Source organism: Chiloscyllium plagiosum, unplaced genomic scaffold (genome assembly GCF_037043375.1).
Source record: "Chiloscyllium plagiosum isolate Xiang-an unplaced genomic scaffold, Cpla_swu_hap1 HiC_scaffold_4, whole genome shotgun sequence".
In the NCBI taxonomy this organism is placed as follows: domain Eukaryota; kingdom Metazoa; phylum Chordata; class Chondrichthyes; order Orectolobiformes; family Hemiscylliidae; genus Chiloscyllium; species Chiloscyllium plagiosum.
The window spans coordinates 85,470,921-85,489,962 of NW_028270142.1; the positions used below are offsets into that span (position 1 = coordinate 85,470,921).

General features: G+C 37.6%; 1 protein-coding gene across 1 annotated transcript in view; it reads right to left on the bottom strand.

Annotated features, from left to right (window-relative positions):
* Window positions 1-858: 858 nt before the first annotated feature.
* LOC122549068 (putative Polycomb group protein ASXL3) overlaps window positions 859-19,042 on the bottom strand; it is a 227,608-nt gene continuing 209,424 nt past the window's right edge. Inside the window, exons 8-10 of the mRNA XM_043688272.2 lie at window positions 16,910-17,015; window positions 14,941-16,045; window positions 859-5,546 (exon numbers count right to left, since the gene is read on the bottom strand). Coding sequence (XP_043544207.2) covers window positions 1,875-5,546; window positions 14,941-16,045; window positions 16,910-17,015 — 4,883 coding nt within the window. The 3' untranslated portion in view covers window positions 859-1,874. The remainder of the gene's footprint in view (window positions 5,547-14,940; window positions 16,046-16,909; window positions 17,016-19,042) is intronic.

Genomic DNA, 19,042 nt, shown 5'->3' on the forward strand with positions numbered 1-19,042 from the left:
TCCACATTCAATACTAGTACTCATTGTCCATGTTAACAAATGAATATTGGACAATTGTTATGAAATTATGAGCGATTCCATGAGTTATGAATTATTTAAATTCTGAGGAGGAGGGTGAGAAAACAAACTTTTGGAAATGACTAGTAGTTAAAGATTAATGCAGTTAAAATAGTTTGTGGTAGCAGCAAATACAGTTTCATGATTTTAAAGATTCTTGACATTACATATAATGCCCATCACTGGTAATTTCTTGGGCTTCAAGCTTACAGTGGTCTATAAACACCTAGTAACCCAGTTTAGCAGCTCCAACTTCCTGTGAGATCCTTGTGTTTTTGTGCAATGCATAGATTGGTTTAAAAAGACCAAAACATTTGCATGATCAGACCATATTCCATTAACAAAAAAAATCACAAAAAAAACAAGTTCAATCAATTCTACATTTGTTGAGTTTGCTGCATACTCTTACAAAGTGCTATCGCATGATAAAAGTAACAAAAAGGTAACAAATATGGATGAGCAACATTAATAGTAACACTATGTTAAATAAATGCAGGCTACTATATTTCTCTGAAAAATAATGTACTTATTTTCATCTATTTCTACAATTTAAAAAAAAGCTTTTTTATGTGTAATACTTGAATGATCTAATTAATCAAACAAGTTTTACAAGGAACTTACACTCATTTGGTTGTAATATTGATCAACTGCAACAATATCATTCCCTGTTTTATATAACATTGCCAGGATCATTACAGTATCATGATACAATTTGGGGTTAAACTAGCCCCAGAAGCAGCTTGTGTAAATTCTCAGTGCTTTTAAAAGGTTAAAAATTCCTCACACTGATGAAGAGTCAGAGAAAGTAATATACCTATTTTAATGACAAAACTACACAAAAATACACTTAAACTAATGCACACTGTCTTTCAATCTCAGATGTGCTAACTTTCAGGATCCTGGTGCAGAATTCATTTCAAGACTATAAAACCTACTGTTATAAAACTTAAAAAATAGTGCTAAGATTTAACCATGCTTTCCTTTTATACAGCTTTTATGTTTTCTGTATTTAAAAACACAGCTGGCTTTAGTATTTCAGATATGGAGTATGCAAATTTGTGCATTCAAGTATTATGGCACATAATTAACATAAGTGTGTAATAGACCTTTGCAAAGACAAACCCTGTAGAATGTTGAACTTTTCTTATAGGATTCTCTGAAATCCTCCAAAGAAAGTAAAAAAATGCATCTGCAAATAATAAAAATCTCTCAAGAAGCTATTTGCAAAGCATTTCAGTATCCAAAAGGATTTTTAATCCTATAAAAACAGAACACCCTTTCAAAGTAACATATTTATTATTATATCACACCAGAATAAAAGATTTCCCTTTTTTTAACCTGTGTGTTTTTGGGTTGCTCACTTACAAGTTCATTTGCCATCTGACTGAGAAAGACTGACCACTTGCTCTCACAATGCTGCCAATAACCCTAATGATATTCCTGTTGCCAGCAAGGCAGGAATATTGCCCCACTCTTTTTATACTGCATGAGATTGCCAGTGCAGCTCTCTCTCCATACCAATTCACTGAGGGCTGAATTGGCATACCAACAAACAGTAATTATTTATAAACATCTACAACTATTGCTAACTCATCCAGAATTAGAATTTAGTGAATGCAGGGAACTATGTTATCCTTATTAATCCAGAGCATTATTGGAATAACATTATATTCTTGAAGCTTTATAAAGCTCAATGGACTTCTCCAAGGATTAACAAGATACTCTTTATGATTCCTTTGCATGATCACATACAGTCAAAACCTTGCTACTCCTGTGCTATACATTGGGTAGAAATAATCCTTTTGATTATACATTCACTATCGTACTACTAAGCAGGCTACACATAATTTTGAAGGCCCTATGCAGTCATCGTGACAGAAGGCTCCACATCCTTTACACATAATCATGGCTTTAAGCCTACAAGAGCACTTCAATTCTAGTTCTTCACCACCATTATCAGAAAATCTATGAGTTGGAATGGGAGTGTTCTGATTAGACAAAGTAATAGTGCTATTTCCACTGCTTCCCAAGAAACTACCAATGGACTGTTCAATAACAGAAGCAGCTTGTTTTAAATTAGTTCCACTGAAATGTAATGTAGAATAATTGCCATAGAGTTGCTGTTGGTGCAAAAGTTTTGAAGTAGCAACCTGTGAAGCTGGTTTACCAGACCCCGAGGGCAAAGGAGAAGAAAAGTCAGATTCATTTACTATTTTGCCTAAAAATACGTCCATTGTTGGTCTAAAATCCTTTAGGTGCTCTTTTTTTTCATGATATTGACTTGAAATATCTTTGACATCCACTGTACAGCCATTGTTTAGGCCCTCAATACAAAACTGTTCCATTTTAATTGCACGACAGGTGTCAGTTGTAGAAAGCAAACTTGGTCTTTTATTGGTTTCCATAGTAATAGATCCTAGGTTTTGATTAGGTGGTGTGTTACGTTCGCTTAGAGTCACAAGATGTTTTACAGATTTATTCTGGACACTTTGTTTTGCTCTGCAGCTGCTATCAGTTTGCTTATTTTTAACACTATTTGAGAAAATAGCATCTGTGGTTTCCTCATCTGTGTCTGTTGATGAATTGACTTGTGTCATGGAGTTAAATGCTGGGCTGCTTCTCTCCAGAGCTTGGTTGAATGTTAATGCATTTGGAGTGGCATAGGTCAGTGTGGTTGGTAGGTAAGCTTGCAGTGAGGTTTCAGAATCAGTCAATCCTTGCAAAATAACAGCTTTTTGGTGAGCGTGCTGTCTCTGTGACACAGGGTCTGCAACATTCAAGTTGCTGCTGTTGTTATTACTGGTCAACAAGTTCTGCTCAAAACTGCATGAAGGCACAGTTCTCTTGCACTCTTTAAATACTGAGCTTTGAGTGACTTTGTGCTGAATAAACGTTTTGTTGATCCATTCCTGTTTAAATAACGTCTGCTGTTCCCCTGATTGATCCTCGGCCCACATTTTTACTCCTACAGCAGTGAACTGCTTTGCTTGATTAAACCTACTTTGTGACTGTTCTCCCACTGACTTAGCCTGTCTCTTGCTTATATGCATATCACGGGTTTTGCATTGAATTTGCCACACTGTACCCCACGTATGTCCCGTTGAGGCCTGAGGAGAGTTAGGAATATTAATGGTGACATCTCGATCTGCTGTAGTCACTTTGGATTCAGCACACCCTTGAGAAGGCAGTGGAAGTCTATTAATTTCAAGCCTGGCACCTGATCTAAGCTGAGGCAGTACTTTCTCCAATGGCAAATTCCCTTGCAGCAACTGTGTCACAAGAGGGTTATTGGCTTCGACTGATGAAAGATGGCGATTATTGCTTCCAGGAACAGAAGTTCTTTCTTGGTTTTCAATAGCTGCTAATGTGAAGGTCTGAGACTGGTTTGTGCCTAAAGGTGCTTTAGAACCTTTTCCTTGCAAATTGTCTATCATTGGATTGATTTGATGGTGATTTTCTACAGCATTACACTTTTCCGGATATTCTCCCAGTTTAGTTTCAGAGGCCAAATATTGTTCCTCAAGCCTAGACTGATCAGCTTTGGCCTCAGCACGAATGCTAAGTGACTCCGATGTTCTTTTTTTGGTACACGTGGTTTCTTCAGGATTTGTAAAAGTGTACAATTTGTCATTCTTTACTGTACCATTATCAAATTCTTTATGGGTATTCAAACTGTGTCTTTCATTAACATTACTCATTAGTTCATTCACACTTTGTTTTTCCTCACTAACAAGATGACTGGATTTACTTTGGCTTGAGGTATTTTGCTGCTGGTTTTTTCTAACCATTCCTTCTAAATCTGTTGAGTTTTTAATTGTAAAAGTTTGATGATGCAGATCACTAAGTTCAAACTGTAGACCATTAGTGTCTGTTTTTTCAGGTTGGAATGTTGTTCCATGTGAATCTTCAGATGGTAGCAGAGGTCTACCTTTCTCTTGGTCTGTTAAGACCTGACAGTAATTGCTTCTGCTGTTATTTTGTAATTGATTATCACAGTTTGATTCAGGCCAGTTACTGACAAATTCCTGAGAATGTATTTTATTGTTCAAGGCATTTTCAGTTTTAATCATTTCAATCTGGGAATCTATACTGAAATTTGAAAAGTAGTTTCTAAGCATGGTTTGTGAATTAGTTTCACTGCAACCGATATCAGGATTAGTGGGTCTTTCTGTAATGATAAGAGGTTTCAAAGAGTTCAAAAGCTCAGCATTTGTAATGCTATTATTGTTTTCCTCGAGTACTGAAGTAGATTTCAGATCTAGTGACAGGTTTGTAGAATTTGGGATAGTTTCAGCACTGAAGTTGGTTGGCATATTGATATCACTCATAAAATTCAAACTATTATTGAAACTTGAAATGCCTGTCCTGGTAACAGAGCTGCACAATGTGGTGTTAGCAACAGACTGATACCCAAAAGAATCATGACAGTTATGAACTTCATTTTCGTTACTGTTGAGAATGGTCATATCATCACTAGAGCTTGGAGTTGAGCTTTTATTAGGAGAACTTGCCCTGATGCAATACCCAGACAAAACAATGACTTCAGGTGAACATTGTATGGATGTATGTTCAGTGTGAGCTTTGGAAACAATGCCAACAGAATATGGAGAGACTATGTTATTACTAACATTATTAGTACTTGGGACAATAATTTCATTAGTACAACTTGGCAGTGTGTTATTAGCAGCACTACTTGATATGGAATTCTTGTTAGCACAACTTGATGTAGCACAATTATCAACACATCCTTGCATGCCTATGTTGTTAGTGTATTTCTGTTCAATAATATTGTGAGGATACTGTTCCTCAACTCTAGAGTTGGGTACAGTGATATTATCAGTAAAGGTGGTCAGAGCAAGACGAGCAGTGCTTGGCACTGCAATACTGTCAGTGCAGTGTAGAACTGTAGCATTACTGACACAGCTGGATAATGTACTACTGACAGCAGGGTTTGCCACTGCAGCATTATCAGGAGAGTAAGACATAGCATTATTTGTGACACTGTCATTTACTTTTAGAACAGGGGTGTTTTCAGTACAGCATGTTATAAATGTATTTATGGAAGGGATATGCTCTGCTTTAACCATCTCCTCACTCTTTGAAAAGTTGGTATCCTGCATATCCCCCTCTGCAATCCTGTCTTGTTTACAAGAGGGCTGTTCATCTGAATGCAGTAACTGTGTTCTTGCAAGATGCTTTGCCAGTAACTTTGCCTTTGTTTGTGCTTTAATATCTGCCAATGTTCTGGTCTGTATTCCACTTGATCCTGTATTACTGGTTCCTCCATTTCCTGCTGTACCAGCTGTTGCTGCTGCAGCTGCCTCTCTCTGTGCTCTAGCCTGCTGTGCTCTGGCCTTGATATCTGCAAGGGTCCTTGCACCTGTATTTCTTCCTCCACCTAGTACAACACTGGAGGATGTCTTTGGACAAATCTGGTAAGGTGGCTGGCTCTTGATGACAAAAGGAAGTTTGATTCTTGATAAGTGAATCTGATGAAGAAAAGTACATAATTAGATTAAAGCAAAAACACTGAAAAATCAAGATAGACCTGAGCATTCTGTTATGCAGATTATTTCACTAAAGAGCGATAAAATACTCTACATTAGTTCAACTTTTGTTTTGTGCAGTTATGCCAACAATACATATTCATGATGCCTACTTTAAAATAAAGCCTAGATTCTGTCATTGTTTTAGGATTTTTTAATGGATATTCAACAGCAAGTTCTGTTTCAAGAAATGTCATTTTTACAGTTATTACTTCAATGCTGTTTATATTTTCATTGTGCTTTCCAAAGGTCATGGGATCAGGCATGAAGGGTATTATTTGCACATATGCAATTACTGTCTTGTAACACTAATTTCTGTTTCTTGGAGAGAGAATATATTTGGAAGTAATGGTAAGAAGGATCATTTTGCGCCTGGCTACATCAATTAGGGACCCTCTCACAATGAGTCTTCAATTAGTGAATTATGATTGCGTTGTCAACAATTTATCTTTTATTCATTTTAGTGGCAGAATAATTTAACATGTTGAACTATGAGATAATAAACTTTGGGAAGGAAAACGAGGTTGTAAGTTTGAGGCAAACACCAGTGAGTGTTAACTTCAGTACCGAGAAAACTCATGGAGATTATCACTGAGCAGGTGGTCCAGAGTGAGCAGGCCACTTTTAATCCAAATGTTTGTGGAGAAGACATAAAGGAAGACGCCTACATCATTCTTTGTGTGATTGGGTGCACATAACACCACCCTCCCCACCAATCACCCAGATGTTACCCACATATTGTTTCTCCAGGTTTGGCCTCTAAAGCTTTTCTTTCATCTCCTCTTCACTGTGCTGTGAAGACAGCATTCCTCAGATAAAACAAAAATTAAAGGTTGCCATGGTATGTCATGGATAAGGGGCTCAGTGGAGAAACTCTGACATGGGGCCAAGCTCACTAATCTTGTCAGGAGGTAAAACTTGCTGGAGAGAAATGGGAAAGAAAGAAAAACTAATAACTTGAATATTAAACCATAGGTTTGAAGACTTATTCTCTCAAGTTTTCAGACAAAAACTGATTTGACCGAAGATTTTTAAAGAAGATTTTTAAAAGGCATGTTTCTTTATTTTAAAAGCCTGGAGGATGCACTACTGGAGCTTCTCTGTTAATCTGTCACTTGAACAACCAAGACAAACAAAACAGGAAATTGGATGTATTTATCACTTCATGTTCCACATACTGCCTAGGAAATCTGAAGAGTAAACAACAAAGTACACTAAGATAAAAGAGATGCACAAAGGAAGCAGAGAAATGAGTTCTCAAATTTCCAAACAGCAAATGCACAAGACCCTCTCTCACCTCTCCGAGGCCTTCAAGAACTGATATGAACAAATCTTGGAATGCTTAATAGCCAGCTGGAATACAGCAGGTCTTATTGGCTATAAATTAAGAATTTAGAAATCACACAACACCAGGTTATAGTCCAAGTTTATTTGGAAGCACGAGCTTTCAGAGCACTGTTCCTTCATCAGGCACTCTACAACCACCTGAAGGAGCAGTGGTCAGAAAGCTAGTGCTTCCAAATAAACCTGTTGGTCTATAACCCTGTGTTCTGTAATTTTTAACTTTGTACACCCCAGTCCAATACCAGCACCTCCAAATCATAAATCAAGAACTAGTTATTCAAAATATATTGACACTTAAATAACTTAGTCCCATTCCATTTTAAACTAGAAACGACACCAATTTATTATTCCTGTCAATTCTCTTTGGTTGGGGCCCTTTGCCATGTCCAGTGGACCAATATGAATGTTTTCATTGATGATAAAATTTTCCTAATCAATCTATTCAAAGATGTTATTACACACTTCTGCAGCAGATGGAACATGAACTGGGCCTTCTGGCTCAGACGTAGCCACTATCACGAACGCAAAAAACCCGTACCTGTTTGCAGACTGTTGAATGGACATGAATTAACATTTCATATTTATGTTTTAAATGCCTTTAAAAATAAATTTCAAAAGTACATTTGGAAAGTAGCAACTAAATAGCTGCCATTGGAGCTATTTAACAATGGGATTGTTTGAATACCTCCTCCTCTAAGCCCACCACAAAATGGTCAAAATTTTAAAAATCTCAAACCTTATCTCAGCCATCTTCAGCCCTTTCAATTGCAGCTGTATTGGACATGGGGGCTTAGCCAACAAACCTAATCACAGGAAATGGTTATCCATTTGAACGTTTGCATGAGGCTATCTCAGATTTTTCCAGGCTTAACCCTGGCTGGCTGGGTTTCCGAGATCTCAGGAAACACATTAAATAAAGGAATTAAGGAAAGCTTTGTGGAGAATCTGTCTATACAACACTACTTGAGGGCCAAAAGAATCAGAAGAGTGTCCCACCCCATCAGCTCATCAAGCTTACCTGTCCGACATCAGCCTCTCCCTGCTCTTAGGCGAGGTGCCATCTCCTGAAAATGGGCTTCCTATGAGATTGACTATCACTCTCACTGGAAATAGACCACACACAAGGAATTGCTTCATCTCTTTACACCTTCACTCTCCTTTTCACTAAGCTACAGTTTCCTGACTTTCTCTAGGACTCTGGCCAACTTTGGAGTGTTTCTGATCCAACAAGGGCCCAAGCCTGCCAATTAGACTAATTTGCAGATTTCTGATCTTAAAATTCTTCCCCAACACTCACACCTCAATAAATTTCAGGGCTACTTGTCCCTGGCAATGAAGACTAGAATAAATATTGAATGAAGCACCAAATCAACAATATTGAATATAATGCCAATATGGCAACCCATGAAACAGTATACCATTTTTAAGCAACATCATTTAACATGAAACTGGTGTCAATTCTCTGAGAAGCTTGTAGAGGACTGGGACTGAGCAAAAAAAATCATTCCATTACACCCTTGCTTATGACAGTATCAGCATAGCAAAAATAGAAAATGAAGTTCATTCTGTCATCTCACTGAATTATCCATTGATCCATCATCAACTTTCTGAAATAAAGCTTTAAACAAATAAAATTAGCCTGGATGTATCTGTTCAAACTTCAGTTTAATTTTTTTTGTCTTACTTATTTTCGTGGTACCTATCTCTTCAGGATTCATATGTTTTCCACATTTCTTAAGTAAGACTAATTTCCACCTTTACTGTTTGACTAATAAACTGATGGAGTGGATTGCCAGCCTATTATAGAATATGTCTTATCTTTGTTCGATACAATTCATTATAATGAAACATGGGTAAATTCTATAATGAATGAGTGATCCACTCCAACAGATTGTCACCTGATCAGCAAAGATGAAAATTATGCTCATCCCCTTAACTTCTCCTATTATGCCTCCTGTGTCTTGTCAATCTCATTTAACAATCTTTTATTTTCTACTTACCACTTTACAGGCCATTCTATGTCTGTTGCTACATGTACATACAGTCATAGAGTTGTATAGCACGGAAACAGATGCTTTGGTCCAATTTGTTCCTGCAGACTAGATATCCTAAATTAACCTAGTCCCATTTGCTAGCATTTAGCCCATATCCCTTTAAACTTTTCATATTCATGTACCCATCCATGCCTTTTAAAGTGGTGTACCCAGCCACCACTTCCCCTGACAGCTCATTCCATACACGCACCACTTTCTATGTGAAAAACGTTGCACCCTAGGTCCCTTTTAAATCTCCCCCCCTCTCACCTTAAACCTATCCCCTCTCGTTCTGGACTCCGCTGTCCTATGGAAAAGACATTGACTATTCACTGTATCTATACCCCATGATTTTATAAACTTCTATAAGGTTATCCCACAGCCACTGATGCTCCAGGGAAAATAGCCCCAGCCTATTCAGCCTCTCCTTATAGCTCAAATCCTCCAACCCTGGCAACTTCCTTGAAAAAGTTTTCTGAACCCTTTCAAGTTTCACAACATCCTTCCCAGAGCAGGGAGACCAGAATTGCACACAATATTCCAAAAGTGGCCTAACCAATGCCACAGCCTCAATATGACCTCCCAACTCCTATATATACTCAATGCACTGACCCCTAAAGGCAAGATCTTAACTATTTATTCATCAATTTCTTTATGAAGATGTTGGTGACTCTATTGTGTTTTCAGCATTTTTAGTGTTTGTTTCAGATTACCAGCATCTGAATTTTCTTGTTTTAGCTCTTTTGTTTTTATCTCATGCATTTCCCTTTGTTCAAAAGCTCCATTTAAACTGAGTGAATATCCTTGTTTAGACTTGGAGGGATCAATAACTCAAATAACAGCTTGAAACACAAATTCCCACTTCTTGAAGTTGTTATTCAATTTTGAAGTGGGACATAATAGATCAAAGTTAGTGTGACAGGATTGTAATTTAATTCTACTACAGTAGACCTTTCGGATTTGAACTGAATTAATCTTTTACAAACCTTAAACAGGAGCTTAAGATTTATTTAATTAATTGTCTTTTTTGTGATTTCTTTACTCATTACTCTTTTCACATTTTCTGTAAACATCTATCTGCAGCCATTAAAAGTAATCAGTATAATTTATTGAATTCATTTTGTGTCAGCAAAGCATTGGTCAAATTTTACCATCTGTACCATGAGATAATTTTCAGTTTTCAATTTCTTTTCAACATAATGAAAGTGGTAGAGACAATGCAAGTAGGCGAGAATGTAAATAAGCAAGAGCACTACAGATAGCAGCTAACAAACGTGGCTCTTACAACCCTGCTCCATTTCATACTTTGGCCATTTTCATGAGGATGGAGGGAGGGAGAAGGGCTTAGTACAGGATCGTTCCTACAAAGGAGGCAATTCACAACATTATGGCTTGTTTGACAGCTTGTTGCCAGTAAGTTTGTTTAATGCTCAGTGAGGCAGCCAGCCAGACTTTAACAGCTGTTGGTTTTTACACCGACTTCATAGAAATGCAAACCACGAATTTGAGGTGGGAAGAGTTTAAATGTGAGCGAAATGATTTTTTTACAGTTCATCATTCAATGCTGTAGCATGAGTTGTATCTGTATTGTTGAAAAAGTCACACATTGCTGAAGCTTTTTATCACCCACTCATCAGCACATTTTGCAAGAAATACCAAAGCAAAGGGAGAACAAAATTAATGTATGGGAGTAAAAGTGCAGATTGTTTCGTAAGTGGACTCTGATTTGTAGAGGTGTTGTCATGATGAATGTCAATAAATGATGACTAACAGGTAACTGCTAAGCTTTGTTTCTATTACGCCAAGACAGTAATAAAGACACCCTTAGCCAACTTCTGAACTAGGACATTAAGGAAGAGGAGCTTATTTGACTGCTTCAATTCAAATGTGAACTTCAATGCAAGTTGGTCTATTAAGGCATGTAAAGAGATTCTTGTTTCAACTGTAGTGACATCCATTCTCTGGTTCATTTCTTAGAGCAGTCCCTTTATCAATGATGCAATCTGCTTGCTCTTAAATTTAAACAAAGCATAGCAGTCATTTTAGCTGATGCACTCTACATAGCTACACCCGTACCATTCAGAGAATGCTTGCACATCAATCAGCACTCTCCTGTCATGCAGCATAAATCCTGTTTTTGCTTTGATAATTTTGAATATTTTCTGATTATTGCAAGATGAAACATTTTGCAAAATGTGTCTTTTTCAGCAATACTGAAGTTCTGTAAGACCAAATGATTAGCTGTAAATACATTCATTGAATCGTGATAGTGCTATGATTGGAAAGATGTAACTACTCTTAAAACAATGGACAGAAAATTAGAGGTTGGATGAACTGTTCGCATCTTCCTGAAGAAGTTTCACAGTGACTAGAAAGAAGGCCATGATGTGGTCATGACATGCTCCCAGCAGGGCTGAAATTCTGCAAAATCAGACTTCTGTCCTTCACTGGGAAGGAACTCCCATCTTGGCAGCAGCCAGCCATTCAGATTGGCTGGCACCTCCAACAATCTTAGCAGTGCCAGCACTCAGAAATGGGCACTACCATCCTCTAGTGCTGTTCTCTGTAACTTCATTCCCTTCAAATATTTATTCCATTTTCTTTAAAATAATGTTCTGTCCTCTACCTCAATCACCACTAATGAAGTAATAAACTCGTCCAATAGTCTTCAGTTCAAATTTTGTCCTTTTAGCATTGGTTCTTTCAGAAAGGGCATTCTCTGGATGATCTGGCAAATATTTATCCTTTAATTAACATGACTAAGAGAGAATACCTGGTCATTATCAAATAACTGTATAAGAAACCTTGTTGTGCATACATTGCCTTGCGTAGTTGCTGGATTGCAATGAAGACTGTACTTCAGCAGTATTTCATTGGTTGTAAAACATTTTAGAACATCCTGAAGTGATGAAAAGTGTAATTTTGAGTGAGAATCTTTATCTTCACTCCACTCTTCCATATTTACCCACAAGAAGAAACAATCTGTTACTGTTTACTTACAGTTAAGACCCCTGGTTCACTTATCCTGCTTTCAGCACAGCTCCCTCAATCCATATCGCTGCTGCTCCCAAATCTGCTGCAAATGCTGGGCCCCATGCCTGCATTCCCTCAAGGTGCCCTACAAAGTTCCAATGTTCAAATATGCAAACTATTAGGTCTTTCTCCCCAAACCTCAGATCCTTGCCCTGAGCCCAAATTCCTCAACAGTTCACAAGCCAATCCCTTTGCTCACAAGACATAATTCCTCATCAAACCTACAGCTCAGCGAGAAAACCTACACCCCATAATTCCTCATCATGTCTATTCAGGTTGGAAGAATCATTCAGTGATGTTACAGAGTTGGACAACTATTGGTATCGCAGCAAATTTCAAGGACAAAAGTTATCTACCAGCAATATCTAACCCCAGGTTATGATTGTGTGGTCAAGCAATCACAAGCCCAAGATTGAAAATCATAAAATGACCCAGAGTTGGAGGAATTGGGCCTGACAGAAAATTGGCCAAACTAAATTAAACAGCAGCTAGTGACTAGACAACAGCATAAACCAAGGTCATAGAGGCCATAAAGGTTCGGGGGAACCAGTTACAACCAGCTTGAGGGTTGTGTACTAGAGGACTGTCAATCAGACTTCCAGGTATCTTTACTTTCAGCTAGTGCCTGAGGATGTTGGCACTACTCCACTGAATGCTTTAAAACCTAGTCATGGCCTCTTTAGTCAAAAGCCACAGAACATTCAGGAAGGTCTGAAACAAGGGAAATTAAAATACACAGCTGAAAACCATCTCTTCAGTGAAGACATGCAGCAAGACTGGTGGTGGAAGACCATGCAGCAATATGCTCTAAGACATAGCTTGGCTGATGGTGAGAAGAAGAGCTGATGTCATCCTTCATGTATGCCTTTCTGCCAATAGACACTGCTCTTGAAGCATCCTCTTATAAAATGTGCCTTTACAAAGAAGGTTTGGAGAGAGACGCAGTGGTTCCTGTTGAGGTTCATCCTGAGCAGTTCCGTAACACAGGACTATCTGCTTTACAGTCTGCTCCCTGGGAAGCACATCGAGGCAATCATCAACTGCGCCTGGAAGACAACCAACTTAGTGAAAGATGCTCTTTAGCCTTCCCAAAACAAGTTGGTCTTCCATCATAAAGAGTTGACTTCAACCAAGTGTCCAGACTGGTACATTCCAGTGCCCAGGACTGTGTGCTGAGGGACACACTAAAGTTTGGGGCAGTTGTCGCCAAGGTGGAGTGGGGAAACACCACTGTCTAAGATGCCAAAATACAATGAGGACCCATTCAGTTATATGACTCTCTCTTTTCCTCAAAATATATATAAATAGCGTCCTGCATGAGTAGGAAATGTCGTTATTTTTGCAACTGCAGAGAATGGAAAATTCCAGTATATATTTTCTCTTTATATGCAAAGACTGTATACAACTGTTTTAGTACTTTATGTACATAAAGATACTTTTTTAACGAATAAGTTATATTTTTGCCAAAAAAGTACATGTGACAAACCCACTAGACCCAGGAGAAGATCTATCTATCCTGAACTGCTAGACCCACCTTTGTGGAAGAGAGCCAGCCCTATTTCAGAGAGGCAGCAGATTCCAAAAGCCCAAAATACCCATATACATTCAAATTGTTGTGGTTAATATCCTGTTTCAGATGGATAGAGCTAGGTACAGAGTAAATATTGTGTGAACTTGGGAAATGCTTCCATGATGATTTTTAATAAGGAGTATTTTATTAATAAAATCAAGTGTAACTGCAAACTGAATTCTGTGTTCCTTGGTCAGCCTCACCAACTACGTGGTTTGGGTAAATTGTTTTTAATACATAAAATGGTTAAAGTGTCAAAAACATGGACAACAACTGGTTAAAGTATCCGAAACAATCTGACAGTATTTGCGACACTAAACTACCACTTTAAATGGAGAAATGATGTCAAGTGAATGAAACAGGAGGGTACTTTTTGTACTTGACCATATTGGCTGTAATTAAAGAACCAATTCAACCTGAGAATTTTGTTTATCCTCCATTGTTCCTTAGTTGTTTTGAAACTGCCACCATTGAGATTTGATGAACCACAGAGCACTCTTATTAAAAGTGTATGCATCATTCTTTAAAAATGGCTACTGTAGCACTGGCTAAAACTTAGAACTTGCATGCAGCAACAATTTCAAAACAATTATGCCAGAAGAAAAACAGTGACAAACACCTCTTCAGCTATTAAACTTGGTTCAGCTCCTGTTTAATTATATATGCAATTTTATTTTTAATTGATAGATTTTTCAAAAATTGTCACCTTCTTGTCATATTTTGTACTAATAATTCATACATAATAATCTATCCCATTTTATCGGATAAATAGTGGTATTCATAAAGGTGACTTTATGTACATTTCAAACTGATACAGTATTGCCTCATTAAATATACTTCAATACCATTATTGAATGATGATGGAGAAGTTTCTGAAATTAATAAATTGAAGTTTATTGCCATGCTCATTTTAAGACCATTAAAACTGGGAACAGTAGTTTGTGGATGTTAATTCTCACTATGCTTATATTAGTGAACAAAGGTAAATATTGGAACACATATTCAAATAAACTCTGTTTTTTCAGCCTTAACTATTCACGTTCTATCTGAATAAAAGTATCATAAGTCCTAATTTCAATTACCACAATCTGATAATGTGCTTGAGCAAAAATGCTGCAGAGTATTTTGATAATTTATTGAATTTTCAGGTAGTTAAGAAGTTTTTTTGTTTGTTTCATCACTTATAATTCCATTTTCTTCACAAGCAGAGTAGCTGGTCAAAATAAAAGCATATCTAAACCTAACAAACAACTATAAAAGTCAAAATTGTGAGTATTATTGAAAAACAATCTCTCTCTATATATATATATAAAAGTATATTGGCTACACATTGTCATTTCTTTTCTTTGTAACGTACCTTGATAGGTGGGACCTTTGGCTCTTCTTTTGTGGGGATCTCTTTTTCATTTTGTGCTCTGCTGGGCAGAGTCTGTAAGGGCTGATCATTTTCAATTCTAGGCCTTTTCTCCTGACAGATCTCCAGGCTGTGCTGTTCCATGGGTTTTCTCTTTTGTAGCTCAACATCTTTGTTGTTATTTCTTCCATCTGCTGAAGATGATGTTGAAAAGTCTGAGGGTGTTGACGTTCGTGTAGGTGACTGAGAGATGGATTGAAATGTCCTTGGTTCATTTTCAGGCTCTTTGCTCTCAGTTTCAGAACACTCAGTCAGTACAGGGGTTTCAGAATATGCAGAGGTATGTTGTTGTTGAGATGTGCATTGTATATTTCTCTCTGGTGAAGTGGTCATATTGATAACAGCCTCAAGCTCATCACAATAAGATGAGGATTGTAAGCACACAGGAGCACTACATTGTTCCAGGGTACTCTCCTCATTACTTGCGTTCAGTGCCAGTTCACGTAAGTCACTGTTAGATTCATTAAAAGAACCAGAAAGTTGAGATGGTGTAGAAGTGGAAGTAATGTGTTGTAAAGAAATGCTAATTATCCCAGAAGAAGGCACCTGTAAATCACCAGTGGGTTCAGATTGAGACTCAAATTCATTGATACTTTGTGTAATAGAAACAGGCTTCAAGTCTTCTGCTGGCATTTCTTGTTCCAACTTATCAAGGCTAAGCAAGCAAGACTGTTCAAAGTCACAGGCACTGGACTCTGGAGATCTATTTTCACCAAAGCTTCCACAAATATTTAGTTCAACTTCTTCTGCTATTTCTTCCTGAATAACAGATTCATTTGAGGTAATGTCTGAACATAAGGATATTAGTATATCCTCCTCTTTAGCAGTTTTGGATGGTTCTTTGGCCGGGATTTGCTGTACATTGCATTGTGTTTGCTTTAGATCTGTATAAGGCACAACACTTTCTTTGCTTTCATGCTCAATTCCAGATGTGATCTCGCAGGGCCCTGATAGGATGTGTGGTGCTGAAAATAAACAGCTAACTTGGTTTTCAAAAGACTCTTTTACTAATTCCTGCTTCATAGCTTCTTCTTGTGTTACACCCATCCTGAATTCAACAGAAAGGTAGATGTCACAATTACAACTTAGAAAGCTGAACAATTCATAATTAGTGTCCTGAGACAAACATGTTACCTGCCACAAAGGTTTACCAGAAATCTTAAAATTCACAAAACTTTCAAATAAAGTGTGAAGTGGAAATTGGGAAATTGCATTTAGGGCTGGAATGTAATTGTTCAGTTCCACAGATTTGGAGAGGATAATTCTTGGTGTGACCTCCAGTAGGCAGGAGACACTGAATGAACACTGCAGCATCTCTCTGTGACACCACTGCCAATTGAAGATAATTTTCTTATCTACTTCATTAATTCTCTTCAGAATTCGAACCAATTTTATGGAAAACATCCTAAATTGTTCCTATCTAAACAGCACTGTGTGACTGACCAGGAGGGATTGAGAGAGGGGTTCAGAAGATACATTGCTCAGCCTTTTGGCAGAAGTTACTGTATCAAATTCTAGTGAAATTCCCTGTGCATTTAATTCCAGAGATAGGTAATCAGGGTATATTGCAAAGTCCTGTAAAATCTCAGAGACATATGTCCACAAGTGTTTTGTACCTATAATTATGGACTTCATTATTCTTTTGGGCCATTTATTGATCTCTGTGCTTGAATATATCTGCAACTGTTATAATTGCTCCATCTGAGGCTGAACAATCAAACATGCTAATTGCTTGTATTAGGTTGATTCAAAATATATGAAAAGTTAAACAATTGGGGAATATTTCACAACTGAAAAAATATTGCAACACAAGACATAAAGGTGTAAAACTGGTTGCAGCACACTCCAAACATGAATAAACAAAATGCAAAGAGGATTAGTTGCAATATCAAAGAAATACTAAGATGCTTACTTTTCTCCATAATATTGTTCAAAGAATGTTTCTTTCCATTGTTCTATCTTTTTCTCCTTTTCAATTTCTTGTCGAATCCGTAACTGCATTTCTGGAGTAAATTCACCTGCACAAAAATTCAGAGTATGAAGCAAAAATGGCATCATCTTTGTTAGAATGCACAAGTTTCAAAAAGAAGCTTTTGTAATGTTGCAGTGCCCAATATTTTAGCTTATGTCTATGGATTCTGAATAAGAGCACAGGAATAGTTTGTTTAGCGGACCCTACCCTACTATTCAGTGAATCATAGTTGACATGTATCCAATTACTTTAATCAACCTTGGTGCTACACCTTGACCAGCAAAAGAATCTGCCAATCCCTAGCAAAAGATTAACAATTCACAAAGTATCTAATGTATTTATGCAGGAAAATTCCATTCTTCTGTCGTCCTATGCATGAAAACGTGTTTCCTAACTTTCCTCCTGAATAGCTTAACTCTGATATTAAAGTTATATTCCCTTGTCCGAGACACCATTGCCAATTGAAGATAATTTTCTTATCTACTTCATTAATTCTCTTCAGAATTCGAACCAATTTTATGGAAAACATCCTTAACCTTTCCCATAAAATATAAAACAAAAGAAGCAAAACTATTTTGCAAAGATTTCAGGTTTAGTTCTGTGAATCAAGATTGTAACTGAAGAATATGTTGATATCTATCACTTCACAGTGACCCTTAACTTCACCTTTGAGCAATTATAGAGTTGGTAACTGGAATCAAACAGCATAAATTAACACTGCATACTTATAAGCTGTCAGTTACATAATGACACATTGAGCAAAACAAAGTTTGGCATTATTGGCTGAAATTTCCTGTGCATTGGCGTCCAGAGACAGGTAGTGAGTGTATACAGCAAAGACCTGTAAAATTTCAAGGACATACTTGCACAAGTGTTTTGTACCTGTAATTAGGTGCTTCATTATTTAGATTTAGATTAGATTAGATTTAGATTAGATTACATTACAGTATGGAAACAGGCCCTTCGGCCCAACAAGTCCACACCGACTCGCCGAAGCGCAACCCACCCATACCCCTACATTTACCCCTTAACCTAACACTACGGGCAATTTAGTATGGCCAATTCACCTGACCTGCACATCTTTGGACTGTGGGAGGAAACCGGAGCACCCGGAGGAAACCCACGCAGACACGGGGAGAACGTGCAAACTCCACACAGTCAGTCGCCTGAGGCGGGAATTGAACCCGGGTCTCAGGCGCTGTGAGGCAGCAGTGCTAACCACTGGGCCACCGTGCCGCCCACTAATTATTCTTTTAGGCCATCTATTGATCTCTGTGCTCGAATGCATCTGAAATTGGTATAATTGCTCTATCTGAGGCTGAACAGTCAACATGCTATTTGCTTGTATTATGTTGATTCAAATACAAGATATAAAAATAAACTCAATACAACTTTAGGCAACATATGAACAAAGTCATTGTTCCAGTTTTATTATGATTTTTGAGCAATTTAATTTATCCTCACTGTGTCCGCATTCTCTTTATTTTTATACTATAACGATAGATCATATCTTATGAGGAAACAGACTTGTAAGTGAATTATGGAGAGAAGATGACATGGACGAAGACCAAGAGGAAAGAAGAGTATGTAGGAAGCTAATGGCAAATGAAAAGATTGGCCAGGATAGAGAAATATGAAAGGACTCCTATGTGTCAAAGTCAGAATACACCATTTATCATGGTCAATATGTTATTCAGTATGCTGTACTTAATCTGGAAGCCCTTTAAGTTTCATCCACCACTCAATTCAATTATAAAATAAATATTGCAGGATTTACCTTTGGGAAGAGATAAGCAAATTAAGAAAAAGCAGAATGTAGCTCTGATAATAATAGATGTATACATGACAGCAGAGAAAAATTATCTTAGCTCAGAAAATCAAGAAGTAGAATTAATTGGGTGGAGTTAGGAAACTGAAAACATGGGCCTTTAACACCAGATTTGGATTCTATGATGATGATAGTGGTGGCACGGTGGCTCACAGCGCCAGGGACCCAGGTTTGATCCCAGCTTCGGGCGACTGTCTGTGTGGAGTTTGCACATTCTCCCTGTGTCTGCATGGGTTTCCTCCAGG